General features: G+C 23.4%; 2 protein-coding genes across 2 annotated transcripts; one reads left to right on the forward strand and one right to left on the reverse strand.

Moving 5' to 3' along the window:
- Positions 1-3,080: 3,080 nt before the first annotated feature.
- On the reverse strand, positions 3,081-11,768 carry LOC127283106 (dipeptidase 1-like). Its single transcript, XM_051307795.1, has 8 exons — positions 11,561-11,768; positions 10,706-10,832; positions 10,075-10,246; positions 8,422-8,853; positions 5,509-5,767; positions 5,119-5,203; positions 4,944-5,019; positions 3,081-3,597 (listed from the first exon to the last, which is right to left on the reverse strand). Exons 1-8 carry the CDS (start codon positions 11,642-11,644, stop codon positions 3,363-3,365), a joined length of 1,470 nt encoding a protein of 489 aa, XP_051163752.1. The 5' UTR covers positions 11,645-11,768; the 3' UTR covers positions 3,081-3,362.
- A 580-nt stretch (positions 11,769-12,348) lies between these two features.
- Positions 12,349-17,015, forward strand: LOC127283143 (nucleolin-like). The gene is made up of 5 exons (XM_051307836.1): positions 12,349-12,582; positions 13,718-13,954; positions 14,297-14,437; positions 16,223-16,347; positions 16,527-17,015. The coding sequence occupies exons 1-5, from the start codon at positions 12,472-12,474 to the stop codon at positions 16,543-16,545; spliced, it is 633 nt and encodes a 210-aa protein (XP_051163793.1). The 5' UTR covers positions 12,349-12,471; the 3' UTR covers positions 16,546-17,015.
- Positions 17,016-18,612: the final 1,597 nt, after the last annotated feature.

Consider the following 18,612-nt stretch of genomic DNA (forward strand, 5'->3'; position numbering starts at 1 on the left):
TTATTATTTATTTATTTTTTATATTAAATAAGATAATAATTAATAATAATAATTATATTAAATAATATTTAATAAGTTAATTATAATTAATATTATTATTATTATTATTATTATTATTATTATTAATATTGTTTATTATTTTATTCACTTATTAAATCATATAAAAAATATTGTCATACATTTTCTTAAAAAAAAAATTCAATTATTTTTTATTTCTACTTTTATTTTTATTTAATATCAAAAATCGAAATGTCCGGAACTTTTTGAATCACAGATAAAAGGAAGTAAATTGTATAGGTTGTTGATGTTTTTTTCCTTGAAAATGAATCATTTTTTTTTTTTTTTTTTTTTTTGTATATTGTTGATTGTGAGAATAAAATTTTATATATATTATACATTGCGGACGACGACTTCTTTATATATAAAAACGTGACAAGAGATCTTTAAAAGTTATAATATGTGCAACAGTCACGATGTAAATAAAATCAAAATAAGATGCAAATTTAATTAAATAAGAACGACTCTTGATTCCATTAATATATTTATAGGATATTCCTCCCACCTGTATAAAATTTATGAATTATTCAAATCCAAATGCATCTCGAAGGTGTTTTGCCTTTTGATTTCAGAAGCTCATGCATATAAAATTTTTTTTCTATTGTTGAAAGAATTGATCTGATTTATATTTATTTATCTAAATGAAAAACTTTTTTTATTATAAAAATATACATTTCAAATATAATAATTATTATAATTTTAATATTTTTTATTTATTTGTTTTTTTTTGTACATATAAATGTTACAAAATTTTTTTTTTTTAAATTATTTTAAATTTAACTTTTTTTTAATTAAATCAAAGAAAACTTTTGTTTGTATTTTTACTATTTTTTTGTATTATTCCAATTTTTGGGTTATTTCAAACAAAATTTGATTCAAATAATAATTACTTATTTGATCTAAATAAATGTTTTGTTCTTTTTAAATAAATTTTTCGAACAAAGATAAATTTTGATTGGCTGAAATAAAGTCGTAGAGTTATCTCAACCAAACATTTGGTTAGGCCAACAAAATTTTTTGGTTGAACATTTTTAAATTCCAACCAAAATTTGGTTATGACATAGTTCGATCCCAGGCGAAGATGAGATTTTTCAAAGTCCACAAATATTTCAATTATATAAATATAAATTAAACGTTAAATTAATAATAAATAAATAATAAAATAAATAAAAAAGATAAAATGAAAAGAAATAAGGTAGAGTTAAAATTTTAATTTTACAAAAAAAACTGTTGGTTTGATCAAGCAAACATTTTTGTTATGCCAACAAAAAACACGCAAATGAATTTTTCGGTTGGCTCAAACAAATAGTTTGGTTGGCTCAAACAAATTTTGGTTGCTCTGATTAAACATTTTTTTTGGTGTATAATAATAAAATAGTTAGATATATAATTAAATGTTATTAATAGTGAATGTTAAAATAACACTTACCCTTTTTTTTTAAATGCCATATATATGTGATAAAAATTATTAATAATATAAATTTTGTTTAAATATTATTTTTATTAATTTTTTTTAAAATAACCTTCTTTATTTTGCATAATAATGCGGCTTTAACGTCTCTTTGAGTCAGTTTGATTATAATTTATTATCTATGTCCTTAACAAATATTTTCTTTTAATTTCATAATTAATTTAATCAATTTATTGTTTGTTTATTTAGTCTTCAATATAGATTCAAAATCAATATTTGAATAAGTAAATTAACTCACTCTCAACATTTTTTTTTTTTTTTTTTTTTGTTATTTTACTTTAAAATTAAATTTTTAAATTAAAGTTTAAAATTTTTTAAATAATTACAAGTAAATTTAAAAAATAATTTTTTGTTATTTCTGTTAAAAATTATATAATAATGATTTAATAATAAATCAACATTGTCGCACTTGTAAATAAATATTCGGATGAGCATAAAACCAATAATTGATTTATGTGAAAAAATTTTTTAAACTAAGAAGTAAATTTTTTTTTTCCTTTTACATAATAATAATAATAATATCCTCCTGAAACGGTACAATAAATATTACATGGTCACACTTTACTGTATATTCTTTCTAATATGTAGAAGCGCGTAATAATTGTTTATGTTTCCTTTTATAATAATTGTATATAAAATTACCGTTATAATTTTACATAAAGGAATTTTTATTCACTGATTGTCTTTTGATTATTATATTAAAATCATAGTCATGATTGATTTTTATAGGATTTTTTGGAAAAAGAAAATATCGACATTATTTATGTTTCACATATATTTTTATTAAAAATGTAAAATTTTTCCTCTTATGTAAAGTATTTTATCATCAATGAAAAAAAAATTGTAAAATTTAATACTTATATATCCTGTATACAATTTAGTATTTAATTTTATTCAATAAAAAAAAACTTTTATATATATTTACCGATGACATTTTAAATTTGGAAAATATATTTTTTCCGTTTTGTATTTGATTCAAATATAATCGGTTACTTGACTATTTATCAAATAAATATTTACTTGAACCAAATAATTTTTACTTGAATTAAATAAACTATGTATTTGAAACAATAATAATTTCTGTATTTGAAAAAAAAAACATCTCAAATAATTTTTTTTCAGTGCAATGACATCTAACTCTAAAAATATTGAATTTAGGAATATTTTTAAATAGAAAAAAAATTTCAGTTTTCCATCTACTTTTGAAATATTTTTTAACGAAAAAAAAATTCGTTTCAATTTTTATATAAAAAATAACATTTTTTTTATAAGCAAATTAATTATTTTTAACTTTTTTTTAAAATTATTGTATTTTTCAAAATAAAATGTATTTTAGTTTATTGCTTTTCTAATAAAGTAAAAGATCCCATATAGATTCAGAAAAAAATTTGTTTAAATTAACCAAAAGTTTATTTGGCTCAATTAAATTATTTCTTTGTTCGAAAAAATTGAATAAAATAAACATATAAATAAAAATAAATAAATATTTATTTGAATCAAACAAATTTTTTTAATTTTGAAAGAATTTTTTTTTATATGAATCACTCATATTATTTAAATTGCAATATATAGTTATCATTTTAAAATTCTAATTGAGTTTTATAATTGAAATATATCTTTCACATGAAAAATTGCATGTATATACAATGAATGAAATGCAATATATGAACTTATTAATATTAACACATTTTTCGCTTTCAACTTTTAACAAAATCTCATTATAATATAGAAATGTTCATCTTTCATCTGAAATTACACATATTATATATCATTTTTTTTTGTATAAAAAAATACAAATTTACTTTGCATTTTTATGTAGAAGTTTAGATTTTTTTTAAGTAACATCGTATCTACAGTATGCAGTGTCTTTTATAAGATTTTGATTTATCCATTCCTCAGCTGGAGATTGATTTGAAAGTGTTAAAGCATGATTTTCCACTTCAGTTAGAATGCGTAAAAGATTTCCACCTACTAGTTTCTTTATGTCCGATGCTGACCATCTTCTGTCTCTTGTTAATTCCGCTAATAAAAGAGGATAGCCAGAAACATCAGGAAGTTCTGTTGGAGGACTGCAAATGTAAATTTTTTATATTATAGTCACTTTATAACAAATGCAATTTTAAACAATGTTTAATTATTTCAAAAAGTTTAGGGTTAAAAAAAACCCATAAAAATCATTCATTAGAATTTTCATTAGAAATAATTACATATTATTTAGACAAATTTTCATTTTTCTAATTACTATCTGCTAAAATTTTTATTTTACAATCATTTTCTTTACATGACTTTTTATTTAAAAGAATTTTAATTTAACAGGATTTTGCATTCAATCGAATTTTTAAAAAGACATAAATTCCAATTCACCGAATTTTTATTTGTACAAATTTTTAATTGCTAGAATTTTAAAGACTCCGACTTTTCATTTGTCCGAAATTTGAAATGGCCGAACAAACAATCGACAGAAAGATTTTGGCGCAATTTTTAAAATTGACCAATCACGATTTTCTTGATAATTTCTAATTATTGGTCAATTTCAAAAATTGCGCCGAAATCTTTCTGTCGATTGTTTGTTCGGACAAATGAAAATTTGGCGTCTTAAAAATTCTATCAATTAAAAATTCGGTGTGAATTAGAATTTTTGTCATTTAAAAATTCAAATCACATAAATTTTTGCAAGCAAAAATTCGGTATCTAAAAATTTTGTTATCTAAAAATTCGTATAAAAAGAAAATCTTTCAAAAGTTTAATTTTAATTAATTTTTGTTCGAATTTACATTTGACGGAATTCTTAAAACGCCGAATTTGTTATTTAAACAAATTTTTCATTTACACACAGAGAAAAATGGAAAAACTAATAAAGTAACTTTTACTACTTTAAAAGTTAAACATGAAGTGTCCGGACTTTCTGCGCATTTCTGCCAATTTTTACTCCAGAAATAGTAAAATTTACTATTTCTGGAATAAATTTTACTATTTCAGGAGTAAATTTTACTATTTTCGTAGGAAAAATTGCCATAAATGCGCAAAAACTGCGGATAGTTCAGGTTTTACTTTTAAAGTAGTAAAAGTTACTTTATTCGTTTTTTCATTTTTCTCCGTGCAGAATTTTTATTTGTCAGAAAAATTTAGGCGCTAATTTTAAAATAAACCAATCATAATTATTTCGTTGATTATTTCTGATTGTTTAATTTTAAAACTTGCGCCTAAATTTTTCTGATAAATAAAAATTCTGTTAATCAAAAATTTGTTTAAAAAAACAAATTCAGCATTTTAAGAATTATAAAATATTCTAAAATAAGTTCCAAGTATATATATTTCTAAATTTCAGAAAATTTTTTTTACTATCTATTCATCCCTCTTAGAATTTGTTGTTAGAATTTTAAGAATTCAAAATGTTGATTAAATATATGGGTACCTTAAAATTCCATCATAACCAGCACCAAATCCAACATGATTGACACCGGCTGTATTTCTTATATGATTTATGTGCGCTAAATAACAATATAGGATATAAATTAGAACATGAAAAATAAATTGTGTCATCGTTGATTTCTTATCGGATGTTGAAAATGAATTTTTTGTGTAATTACCTATAACGTCGAACAGAGAAGCTTTATCTCCACAACTGAGATGAGCACTATCAAAACTAACCATAACGAGGCCACCATTAAGAGACTGTAACAGAAAAAAAAATTCCCTTTTAACATCATTATCTCTTATATTTCTAAGGAAATAATTCAAAAGTTTTTCTATATTAGATAATTTTCTTTTTGACATTATAGATAACATTTTATTTGTCAATTTTTATATCATCAACTTTACTATTAAGTAAAATCTAAACATATATATTTATATAGTTTTTTAAATTTTGATTTATTTTTAAGAAAAAAATTTAAAAACTATACTGGTTAAAAGTATACTGTTAATTTATAAAAGAAAAATTTTTTGAAAATTGAAAATAAATTACGGATAAAACTTACTAAATTTCTTAATACATCATCTGGAACGTTATTTGATGAATTGCAAAGACTTCTTGCAGCGCTGTGCGAAAAAATAACTGGCGCTTTAGTGACAGCCAGTGCATCTTTCATGGTTCTTATAGAAACATGAGAAAGATCAACTAACATTCCTAATCTGTTAAGTTCTTTGACAACGGCTTTTCCAAATTCAGAAAGGCCATCGCTGTGAAAATCCATTGGAACATCTTCATTTGGATCTTCCACCGATGATGAATCAGCCCTAAAATATTAGGGTACCATTAAAATTTTATTAAAAATCAGTTAAATGAAGGAAAATAGGTGTAGATTTTTCAGACAATTTAACCCGCCGTGACTAAGGTAGGGTCAATTTTACTCTATGAAACTTTTATTCCTCGATAGTTTGAACTAGGAATGCTGAATTTTACTGCGATTTTTATATAAATGCAAATTTTGTTGTGACACTAATAAATTACATTACTAGACAATATAAAACAAATTTGTTAAAAAATTTCCATGATTTTAAGCTTTTCTTAAATATAGAAACAGAAAATCATTATAGGGTAAAATTTACCCTACCTTAGTCACGGTGTTACAAAATTGAACCTTAGTCTCGCCGGGTTAATTTCATTTAATATCATGGTATTAATTATTTTGAAAATTAAAACTTCAAAAATTGAAAAACAAATTTTAAATCAATTTTTTTGTAGACTTTGACCATTTTAAAAATATTTAAATATATATATGTCGTAGGCCGATAGACATTTCAGGCCGTTAGCCAAAATCCTGGCTTATATTCTAATGGCCGGCCAGTAGAATACTACGCTAATGGGCTACTAGACTGACATTCTTCAGGCTATTAGAAGAAACTCTGTTTACATTATAATTCAACACACGTTAATTAATATAAATATTAGTAATTGCCTAATGAGGAAACGAGGTAGGTATTGTTCTTACATTTACCAAAAAGAATAATTTTGAAAATGAGTTTTAGTTTTCAAATAACTTTTGTTTAATTCAGTCACAATATGACCGAAAATATTGTAAATCGTGGCGAATTTGAAGCTAAATTGTTAAGCTTTTATGACAAAAATGCAGCAAGTAATAGGTCAGTGTGGAATAAAATGCACGAGTTAAACGTTATTACATCTCTTATAGAATGTGAGGAAAAAAAAACAAAAAAAGTGCTTGTTTTAAGGCAAATATTCTGTGCAACTCACGATGCCATTTGAGTTCTTCGTGTTGCAATAAATAAAATTTTAAATAAAAATAGAAATTTGAACATGAAATCGTTAAATTATTATTGTTTCCTATAAATTGTTTCTTTTAATGGCCTAAAAATTGTCAGGCTAGTAGCCATCCAGCAAGTTATTCGGCTAATGGCCTATGCTATTGTCTACTGGCCGGCCATTAGAATATAAGCCAGGATTTTGGCTAACGACCTGAAATGTCTATCGGCCTACTACATATATATATATATATATATATATATCTTAAACAATAGCTTAGATTTTGTATATCAAATTGTAAAATGGCCTTTTTAATGGTTTAAAAGTTGTTTAATTTACAAAAAATAGTGCAGCTCGAATTGGGATTAACGAAATGAACTTTTATCCCTAATTTGAACTGTACTTTTTTTTAAAACTAAATAAATTTTAAACCACACAGTAAAAAGAAGATCTTATTTTCAGATGAGTCTTAAAATCAGCGGCATTGCGTAAATTCAGCAATAGGCAGCCTTAAAAATATTGCCTCTTAAAATAAGACCTCTTTTTTTCGGCCTTAAAATAAGACTTTCTTTTTACAGTGCATTAAAAATGCTATTTTACAATTTGATATACAAAATCTACAAAATTTAAGCTACCGTTTAAGATATTTTAAAATATTTTAAAAATGGTCCAAGTCTACGAAAAATTGATTTAAAATTTGTTTTTCAATTTTTGCAAATTTTTTTGGTTATTCAAAAGTATATGAAAAATCCTTTAAAAAAGCTTATTTAAAAATTTAAATCTATATAAAAATAAAGCTATTTTTTTTATAAAGTTTTGTTGCAGTTATATGGATTTAAAAATGACAGTGATACATAAAATGTTTAAAGTTTAACCCCCACTACTTTTTATAATATTTTATTGTTAAAAAATTGAATTAAAATTTGTAATAATGCAAATAATTAAAAACTATTGTTGACTTTAAATCTGAAAAAACTATTTTTTCTTCACTTTTTAATTTATACTAAGGTCAAATTTTTTTTAAGTTGTAACTTTCATATAAAAAAAATTCGGATGCTTGGTTTTAACTTGCTAAAAATTTTAAAAATTGTTTTTCCCTATTTTGTTTCATTTTAATCAACTGTTATGGCTGCGCGCGTCGTCTCTTTTAAGGCCTAATCACAATAGAAACTTAACCGGAATCGTAATCACAATCGCAAACAGAAGAATTAGTAAGAGAAGAATAACAATATATGACTATCCTACTCTAACTCATTCTTCCGTTTACTCTTCCGTTTGCTCAGGCCTTTATTTTTCAGTCAATAATGCCAACAGAATGCGTGAACTTAATATAATAAGCATAACCTAATTTTTAAAATTATGTTGGCATAACTGACTGGAAAATAAGAAACGTCGACGCGCAGCCATAACAGCTGATTGTGCCTAATAATTTAAAATAACGGAAAACAATTTCTAAAATTTTTACCAAGTCAACACCAAGCACACAAATTTTTTTTTTATTTAAAATTTTAGGTTATGTTTGAGATTTTATATTACATTAGATAAAAATTAAAAATAAACGTTTAATGAAGCTAAAACGATCATTAAACATAACCTAAAATTTTTTGCCTCTTTAAGATCCCTTTTATCTCTTGAAGCGTTATATTATGTGTATATTTTTTCTTGTAATAAAAAAAAAAAATCGCACCATGGTGTATTGCATTTGTGCGTAAGGGTCATGTAACGTGCACCGAGTAGATGAAAACTTCTTAAAACTGCCATTGATGAACCAATACTGTGACCCCCTTCAATGCCAACTAAACTTGCAATAACGCCATCCTTATGTGCCCTTTTTAGTTCATCACTTGAGGTCACCAACCTCATTCTTCTTGGATATTTTGAGGCGAGTCTACGAACTACGTCTATTTGCTCTAATGTTAATTGCACTGCGTCTAAAAATTGAGCTTCACATGGAACGTAGGCCGACCAAAATTGTGCACCAACGATGCCTTGATGAAGACGAACTAGGTCAGTTTGCCACTGTGGTCCCCATGTGATATTTTGAGAAAGATCATCCTGGAAAGGAATGTTTCTCACACTACCCTGATGCTTTCGCAATTTCCACGCAAAATCGTTGTTACTGAAAATTGAATTTTTTTTTAAATATTAATAATTTAGCATTTTGTTTTTATGCGATTTAATAAAAGTTTATTAAAAAAATCTTTATTTTACCGACTAATGGTAAGGTAGATTACTACATTTTCAACTGTTGGTAAACTCAATTTTTGACATCTCTTATTTATCAAGCGACGATAAGGTACATTATTAACAGCGGGTTAAGCATAAAATTGTGTTTTCCTTTTTTACCGACTTATGGTAAGGTAGATTTCTACATTATCTTCAATCGGTAACTCGTAATTTTAGTTTTCTTTCTTTACCGACTAATGGCAAGTCTCTTATTTATCATGCGACGATAAGGTACATTATTAACATAGGGTTAAGCATAAAATTGTGTTTTCCTTTTTTACCGACTTATGGTAAGGTAGATTTCTACATTATCTTCAATCGGTAACTCGTAATTTTAGTTTTCTTTATTTCCGACTAACGGCAAGTCTCTTATTTATCAAGCGACGATAAGGTACATTATTAACAGCGGGTTAAGCATAAAAATGTATTTTCCTTTTTTACCGACTTATGGTAAGGTAGAGTTCTACATTATCTTCAATCGGTAACTCGTAATTTTAGTTTTATTTCTTTACCGACTAATGGCAAGTCTCTTATTTATCATGCGACGATAAGGTACATTATTAACAGAGGGTTAAGCATAAAATTGTGTTTTCCTTCTTTACCAACTAATGGTAAGGTAGAGTTCTACATGATCTTCAATCGATAACTCATAATTTTGTTGTAACTAGTAAATTTTATTCTTCTTTATCGACCAATAGTAAGGTAGATTCTTAAATTATCAGCACTTGAGCATTTGTTTGTCATATCTTTTTTTTTAACCACTGATGAAAAAGTGGATTCATAAATTACCATCAGTAGATAAATAGTCAACTCTACTTCATTAGTCCTTAACCGACTGATGGTAAGTTGGGCCTTTACATTTTTAGCAGTTGGTAACTAGTAAATTTTTGTTTATCTTTGACGCCTGATAGTAAAGTGGTTACATGCATTATCATTAATCGGTAATTTAATTTATCTATTTTACCGACTAATGGTAAGGTAAGTTTCTACCTTATCTTTAAACTTTTTAAAAATAATAAGTACTTTGAAATTCTATTACACTATAATTATTAATAAATATAAAATTTTAAAGGAAAAATAATTTTTTTTTTCTTGATTTTTAAAATATACTGACCCATCAATGAGGGGAATTTCAGATAAAATCCTCCGGACAACTTGAAGTCTGGCTTCTAATAAATGTGAGCTACTAAGTTCTAAAGCTAATGGTAATCCAACTCCTGCAATTAATGCACAACCCAATAGAAATACGCCAAAAGTCATTGCACATTTTCGTCCCACGCTTCGTCCTAAAATAAAATAAAAAATAATTAATTAATATCAAATAAAATTTTTAAAATAATTTTTATTTCAATCAAATAATAAACTTTATATTTCTCAGTGCTAAATAAATATTTATTTTGTTTCAAATAAATTTTATTTGCTTTAAATAAAAATTTTGATTAATGCTTATTAAATAATAATAATAATGAAAAAAAAATTTGGTCTAATAATTTCAAAAAAGTTATTTAGCACTAGAAAAACAAAAAAAAATTATTTAACATAAAAAAATTAAAATTTTTGAAATTTTAAATTATGAGTTTGAGAAATTCTGATACAGTTATAAAAATAAAAAGGAACTGTTTTTTAACGCGGTTGAATTATGAAGAAAAAAAAACATTCCTTTTTAATTTTGTGTAATATAAAAAATTTTTTAATGAAATTTTTTAAAACTAAATACATTACAATAAATATTAAGTTATAATTACTTTTTTCACGAGGTGCAACTTTATTTTTTTCTAACGTAGCGGATATCACTGTGTCTTTAACGTGATGCAAGGCATCTCCATTTGGTAATTTCCTATATAGTTCTTCCGATGAATGTTGTAAACACGTCTGAAATTGAAAATATTATTTTGAATTAATTTTCTTATATAAATTATAATAAATTAATAAATAAAAAATACTATACTTTAATTATAAATAATTGAATTGAAAAAAAAGAAATGTTTTACATATTTTATTTTACGAACAGGACAAATATCATTTCAAAATTCATAAAACAAAGTTTTGTATAATTCGAAATTTTTTTTTTAAATAATTTTATTTTTTTTTCAAATGAAAATTTTTTTTATGAATTTATTAACATATTTATGTTTCTTATTATTATTATTATTATTATTATTATTAGTATTAGATTATTATTATTTTTATGTTAATATTATTATTATTATATAAATTATATTTATTTTTTTATTATTATATAAATAATTTTATTATTATAAATTTATTTAAATTATATAAATTTATATAAATTTAGTTTTATGTACGTTGGAAATTAATTGTTACTATAAATATTATAATTTTCTATTTGTAAATAAATTATATTTTAATACATTTCATTCAAGTTCAATATTTTTATTTTTCTACTAATATTTTATTTCGAAAGTTTTTAGTTTAGAATATATATATTTTTTTTTTCAAAAATTAAGTGAAAAAAATTTTTTATTAGAAAATTTGAATTTTTTTTTACGGTTACTTATATATTTGTAAAATCAACGGTCGATATATTAATATAAATATTATAATGAAGAGAAATTTTTTTTTTTTTTTTTGTTATCTACCTCTAGTATGTCAACTTCATTTCTTCTTGGGGGTCCTGAATGATAAACAGTCCCATCTCTACCGACCCCATACAAGTCAAACATAATATATTTTTTATTTTCTTTTATTTTGTTTTTTTTTTTTTTTTTGCTTGTTATTCTGAAATTAACAACGTATTTCTCTTACAACAAGGTGTGCCAGACTCATCTTCGCGAATCAATATAAGCGCTTGCGCCAACCCCTTATCGACCCAAACCGGAAAATAATTCAAATTATTATAATTAATTATTTATTATTCTCTTATAATCATTAAATTTTATAATATAATATTAATTGTTATGGAAAATTTTTATTTTATTTTGAAAAAATTAATTAAATATTTACAAAAAAAAATTTTTATATTTTATTCAAAATGAAAATGAGATTTAATTAAAAATACTCATTGTAAGTGATTTATTAATTAATATCTAATTTAATTAGTAATTAATCACTATAATAAATTGTGATTAATTATTTTATCGATAATTATTGTTTTGAATAAATAATAAAATAAATTTTAAATACATTTTTATTTATTTACGAAAGTACTTTTTTTAACTAAATAAAAGTATCAAAATTCATTATCTATATTCTCTTTATTAATGAACTTTTTTTTTTTTATTTATTTATTACTATCTTATAAAATAAGCCATAGAAATGTTTTTTTTTTCTTGAAAATTTGTAAAAATATTTTTAAAAATTCCCGCCTCAATGTATCGTTTCCGAGATGCGCATACGACATGCGCACACGTGACGCGGTTGTTGCATTTCTCGCGCCGGACGACGCCATATTGTTTGAAACTGGTCGTTTGTGATATCGTGCATCGCACTTTGTATTTATTGTTTGTTTCGTGTGCCCCAATTCGGGAAAACTACAAAAATTCCGCGCAATATGAAGAAAACAAAGGACGTATCAGAGGAGGACGAATATTCTGCGGACGATCCTGAAGAAGTTGAAGGTGGTGGTTCAGAGGAAGATTGGGCACAGGAGGCAGGAGCAGAAGTAAGCCCCACGCCACTTAATTTTAATACTTACGAATATTCCTTATTCATCGATTTATGTTTAATTAATAATTTTTCATTTCACCTTTAATTGATAATCTATTTTTGTTTTTTTTTTATGTTTATTGTACAAATTATTTCGAAGCGAAATCTTTCATAAAGTCGCAATCGAAAATTCATTACAAAAAAATTTTTTTTTTCTTTCAACAAGTGTATTTTGCAATAATTTATTTTTTTATTGTTATGATAAATTATAATTGTGTGATCGTGTAAAAATAATGTTTAATTATTTTTACAAACGCCACAATTGATACTGATTAAATCGATTATTAATGTGAGTTATTCATTGAGAAATGTCGTGTAAGTTATGTATATATATTTGACTTCCGCCCAATGCAAAATAACCACGCTACTTATAAAGGGAAAATAATTGTTTCGTATTTAATGACAAAATAATTAATGTTTATTGATGATATTTTTAGAAATTGATTTATCAAATTTAATTTATGAACTTTGACTATTGAGTGATAATGTCATATTTAAAAGGTTTTGTTTCTTTATAGTTTTTCATGAATTGGCATTCACGCGAGCTTTCATTGCCGGCCGGCCAATGGCGCCGGCTTTATTCATTATTTCAAACTACAATATAGTCATATATACGTATGTACTATCTTTGCTTGACAAAGTAGCGTCCTTCGCGATTTAATTCTCGTCCATTTTGCGCAAGAACTAAACACATGTAATTTTATACAAGTGCGTCATTAATCAATATATCATTTACAAAAAAAGTTTCATCTAATTAGTTGATAATTAAAATTTACCATTCTTATTAAATTAACATTTTTTATGTGCCTTATAAATTTTTTTTTTTTTTTAAATTACTTCTGCAATGAAAAATAAAAAAGTATATTAAACACTTGAAAAATTATTCAAAGTGCTCAAGTGAATATGATGAGAATATAAAAATTTTTTCCACAAATTTTTCAATAATTGAAAAATTTTGAAATTGATAGGAAATGTAGAAATTTTCATTTATTTCATTCGTGTAAAATTTATTATTTTTTTATTTTAGATAAAATTAATTTTTAATAATAGAATCGATTAAATTTAATAAAACTTGTGATAATGATTTTTAGGGTGCTACTAAAAAACGGCCTCAAAGAGGTGCGAAAAAACGACCACATAACGAAGAGGAGGAAGACGAGGAGGAGGAGGACGAAGAAGAGGAAGATGATGAGGAAGATGAGTCTGATTCCGATCTAGAACAGAAGCTAAAAAAGAAGAGACGTTCTAAGAAAGATGAAGAGGAGGAGGAAGATTCAGATGATAATGGTTTTGACAACACCACAGGATTTCCACCCAAAGATTACACTGTAAGTGTAGTTTAAATAAAGAGAATTTTATTTTATTAAAATAATAATACTTTATTTATTAAGTATATTAAAAAAATATTTATCAATTATGATAGAAATTAATAAAAATTAAGAAGGTGAAAATAAACGAAAACATGCGGACAAAAAAATAGTTTTAATTAGTTTATTTCAATATTTTAAAATTTAAATGAATGGCCGAATGTTTTCGTTTATTTTCACCTTTTTTTTGATAATATTTCTCGAACGTAAAAAATTAAATAATAAAATTGGAATGATAATAATAATAATTTTTTAAATTTTTTCTTTTTTTTCGTTAATATTTAAACATTATTTAAATTACAGTCAGGGGCTTTTGTCGTTGCGAAATCAGATATTGGCCAAAGCACAGATCCCACTTTGTGGAGGATAGACGGAAAAGCACTTCTTCAAAAATATTTACCCTTCAAAGACGATGGAAAGACATTGTATAAAAGCACGTCAACCGTAAGTAACTGTTTTTTATTTACAATTAAATTTTATTTCAATAATTTTTTTTTTTAATATTTCAGGATGTTTAAAAAAAATTTATGAAATTTAACAATTGTTTACAATTTAAAAAAAAAATCAGCAAATAAAATTACAAAAAATTTTAATAATTTAAAACCTTTTAAAATTTTCCATCTAAAACTTTTTGTAATTTAATAATTTATATTATAACTCTTCCGAAATTCAATTATTTTTAATTAATTCTTATAATATTTTTCAAAAATTCAATTATCTGAAAGCATTTTTCAGTTTAAAAATTTCAATTTTTGTCCTTAATTTTTAATAAGTTCTTCAACAGCAGAAATCACCAAAAAAAAATTACAATTAAAAATCACTTGAATTCAATTATTTTCAAAAATTTCAATTTAAAACCTTATAAAATTTAATTATTTCTTAAAATTTCAACTGTAACTCTTCTACAATTTAATGATTTTAAATAATTTTTATAATATTTTTCAAAAATTCAATTATTTGAAAGCATTTTTCAATAAAAAATTTTTGAAACTCAATTTTTGTCCGTAATTTCAAATAAATTCTTTATCACCAAACAATTTAAATTAAAAATCTCTTAAAGTTCAATTAATTTCAAACATCTGGATTGTAAATCTATGAAAATTCAATCAGCGGTGGGCTTTGCTGCTGCACCTATTTACCGAATGTGCAATGAAATCAATGTAATGTGTTTTCATCATGATAAAAATATACATTTTTTTGGAATGTCTCTTAACACTTTCAAGAGCGTTATTAAAGTCTATATCATTGCTCGACGTTAAGAATCTAGTTCATTAAATAATAGAATGCAATCGAAATTAGATCATTTATCTTTCTTCCTTTATTCGTACGATCGATGAAATATGTTATTTTTGTTTATGAATAAATCTCTAATTAAAATTAGGATCTTATTAATTAATTTTGTTTTTCTCAAGAAAGATGAGATACTCTATTTTTGTTAATATACACATAGATCTTATATAATAAGATTATTTTATATTCCTAACATAATTTAAAATGTATTTGTCCTTTAATGGTCATTTGACCGTGGGCTTGATATTTTGTTACAAAAAAAAAAAAAAAATTTAAAAATGTTATCTAAAATTTAACAAAATCTTTTGAAATTTAACTATTTCTTAAAATTTCAACTGTAACTCATCTAAAGTTTAATTATTTTTTAAATAATTTTAATATTTCTTTAAAAATTCAATTATTTAAAAAAGTTTCAAATAAAAACTCTAAAATTGAATTGTTTTCAGAATTTTGTTTTTTAATTTGTCCTACTTAATTAAAATTGAGGAATTAATGAATGAAAAATAAATAAATAAATAATAAATAATAATAAATTAATTAATAAATGAATTTAATATCTAATAACATTAGTTATTTAAAGTAAAATACTTATTAAATAATTAAATTTAATTAAAATAAAAAAAATCGCCTTTTTTGGAATGTAAATCGACTAAAACGACTTTATTTGCTCCTTAAAGTTAATCCGGTACCTGGGGGTTATGTAAAAATTTAAAATTTTAAAAATATTGTTATTATTCCAACAGATTTTTTTCACCTGAAGAGGAAACCAACGTTGGTTTCGAAACTTCGTGTATGACGGTTTTAAAAAATGAACATTTATCCAGTTTATTTCCTGATTAAAAATTTATTTGTTCTATAATATAGTAATAATTTTTATAATTATTTATTTGTCGAATAGATTCTTTAGTTTATTTGTAATGTAATTAATTTTGTTTTTAGTACTCTGGATGGTCTGTAAACAACAAGGATAAATACCTTGCTGCACAAGTTACCTTCAAGGTGCAAAATAGGTCGGAAACAATTGTAGAACTACATCTTGATACACAGCAGCAGGAAGTAGTCAAGTAAGTTAATCGAAAACAAAAATTTTCATTTACCATTTTATATAGTTATAAAAATGAAGAAAAACAAAAGTTTAAAAAATTCCCAAACATTTTCCTTATATAACAGAAAATTTGTTTTTAAAATAAAATTTAAATAAAAAAAAATATATATATAAATTCTCCTTTTTTTTTGTTTACAGAGAAGAGAAGGAAGATTAAATATAGCACGAATGCGTTCTTGTCTGTTTATAATATGAGTTAAGGTACAATAAGACATTTTCAAATATATGGACACATCCACGCAGTGGAAAAAGTGGTATTTTCAAAAAGAGAAAAAAAATGAAAAAAAAAGTAAATAAATTGTGCCACAAAGAATGGTCAAGTTATTGTGTAAACGACTGGACGAATTTGTATGACTGATAGTTTTTTGAGTTTAAAAAAAATACACACACACATACACACATTTTTTTGTTTTCTTTACAATAAAAGAAAAATAATAATTAAATACAATTCAGGCTACGTAAACGAGTGTCTGTTATAATGTGTATCTGAAAAAAATACCACAGTGTTCTGCGAATTTTTAATTTCTTTGTACATGATGGACTCGTTAACTTAATGTAGCATATTGCTCAGTTCTATTTTAATGTATTGTGCTTTGTATCTAACTATAAATATGACTTTACATTACATTTTTGTTTTTTTTTTTTCTATTTTTTTTATAATGTTCAGTTAAAGCAGACAAAAAGGTATACAAGCATTTACATAATTTGTGTCATGATTTGTTATTAAAAAGCAAATCTACAAAAAAATTTATTTGTAAACATTATGTATTGTTCGAAACTTAGCAAGTTTTGTAATTACAATGATAATTCGCATTGATTTATATTAATAATAATCTAAATTATAAAAATGAATCAACTGCTATTAATTTTTTTTTTTTTTTTTTTTTTTTTTTTTGAAATTTATATAATTTGTATTTTTCTTTTTTAGCTAAGAGGTTTTTTATTTTCATTAAAAATGAAAATATCAGGTTTTTTTTTTCATAATATCTAAAATTCTCATGGATTTTTTAATTTAAATCATTGAAATTTAATTTCTTAATTTTTATACACGTGTATTTATTGACTATATAACCAAATTTACTTTTGGTTGAAATTTTGTTTAACAAATAAAATTTGCGTTTAATAAAAACTTTCTCTTTTAGTAAAATATTATTATTTAACAGAAATTTCATTTAATCGAATTTTCCGTTGACATAATTCTAAATTCATTCTAATTTAATGGAATGGAATTTTCTTTTTTGAATAACTTGGTGACAAGGCAACGGATAAAAAAATTGTCATGAGCAGAAATTTTTGGCTTATATTTTTAAATATATAATAATAATAATATAATATATATTATACAGTATATATAATTTGATACAAACTATTGTTCCCTAAGTGTTTTATTACAGCTGGTTTAAAAATCACAGTAATTTTATATTAGAGCTGATGAAATAGGTTCAATAATGTTTATTCTATTATATATATAACATATAAAATTAAATATTTCTTTAAATATAGTCGTATAAAAATGTGTCTCTCATTTTTATTTTGACATATATATATAACATAAATTTAGGCTTTGAGAGAATGTTTCTGGTGTAACTATCAATGGAAGGAAGTCGTATTAACAGTCTAATTGTTATACGAAATATAAAAAAAATATATAATATTATTTAGGCTTTAACAAAATATAGAAGCTCATTATTTAATCTTTCACATAGAATATTAAATATTTTTAGATCAATTTTAAATTAATTATTTCAAACTGATTTTATTCCTCAGTATGCGGATTGTTTTTATTTTCAATCTTTGATATTGATCTTGAGTGGTTTTTTTTTTTTTATTATTATTATTTATTAGTAGTCCTTTACATTTTCCTTGATTGTTTTTTTTTTTAAATAAATTAATTTACAAATATAATTCAAAATTATTATGTAATTTGAAAATATTTATGTTTTATATATATTTTCAAAATATATAAATATTTATGTATGTATTAAACAGTTTTGTGTGTTGAAAATTTTTGAGTAGAAAATTTTTTAATTTAAAATTGATTAACAATTTTTAAATATTATCTAGAGTAATAATAAATAAGATGAAAAAAGACAAAGTAATTGACGAGTGGTCCCATAAATAAATAGAAAATATATATGTGCAATAACTTTAGTATTTTCTATATATGTACTAAAATGTTTTTTTTTTTTTAATTCTGTTCCCTTTTTGAGAATTTAAATTTCTC

Source organism: Leptopilina boulardi, unplaced genomic scaffold (assembly GCF_019393585.1).
Source record: "Leptopilina boulardi isolate dan_hultmark-lab unplaced genomic scaffold, ZJU_Lbou_2.1 LbouV2_116, whole genome shotgun sequence".
Classification (NCBI taxonomy): Eukaryota; Metazoa; Arthropoda; class Insecta; order Hymenoptera; family Figitidae; genus Leptopilina; species Leptopilina boulardi.

What these genes read in the sequence shown, in the direction of transcription:
- LOC127283143 (XM_051307836.1), top strand. Translation starts at nt 12,472, where the DNA reads ATGAAGAAAACAAAGGACGTATCAGAGGAGGACGAATATTCTGCGGAC. An exon ending in TTCCACCCAAAGATTACACT is followed by an intron (nt 13,955 to 14,296) that starts GTAAGTGTAGTT and finishes TTTAAATTACAG; the next exon opens with TCAGGGGCTTTTGTCGTTGC. An exon ending in TGTATAAAAGCACGTCAACC is followed by an intron (nt 14,438 to 16,222) that starts GTAAGTAACTGT and finishes TTTTGTTTTTAG; the next exon opens with TACTCTGGATGGTCTGTAAA.
- LOC127283106 (XM_051307795.1), bottom strand. Translation starts at nt 11,644, where the DNA reads ATGTTTGACTTGTATGGGGTCGGTAGAGATGGGACTGTTTATCATTCA. An exon ending in ATGAAGTTGACATACTAGAG is followed by an intron (nt 10,833 to 11,560) that starts GTAGATAACAAA and finishes TTTCAATTTCAG; the next exon opens with ACGTGTTTACAACATTCATC. An exon ending in TTCTCTGTTCGACGTTATAG is followed by an intron (nt 5,020 to 5,118) that starts GTAATTACACAA and finishes ATTGTTATTTAG; the next exon opens with CGCACATAAATCATATAAGA.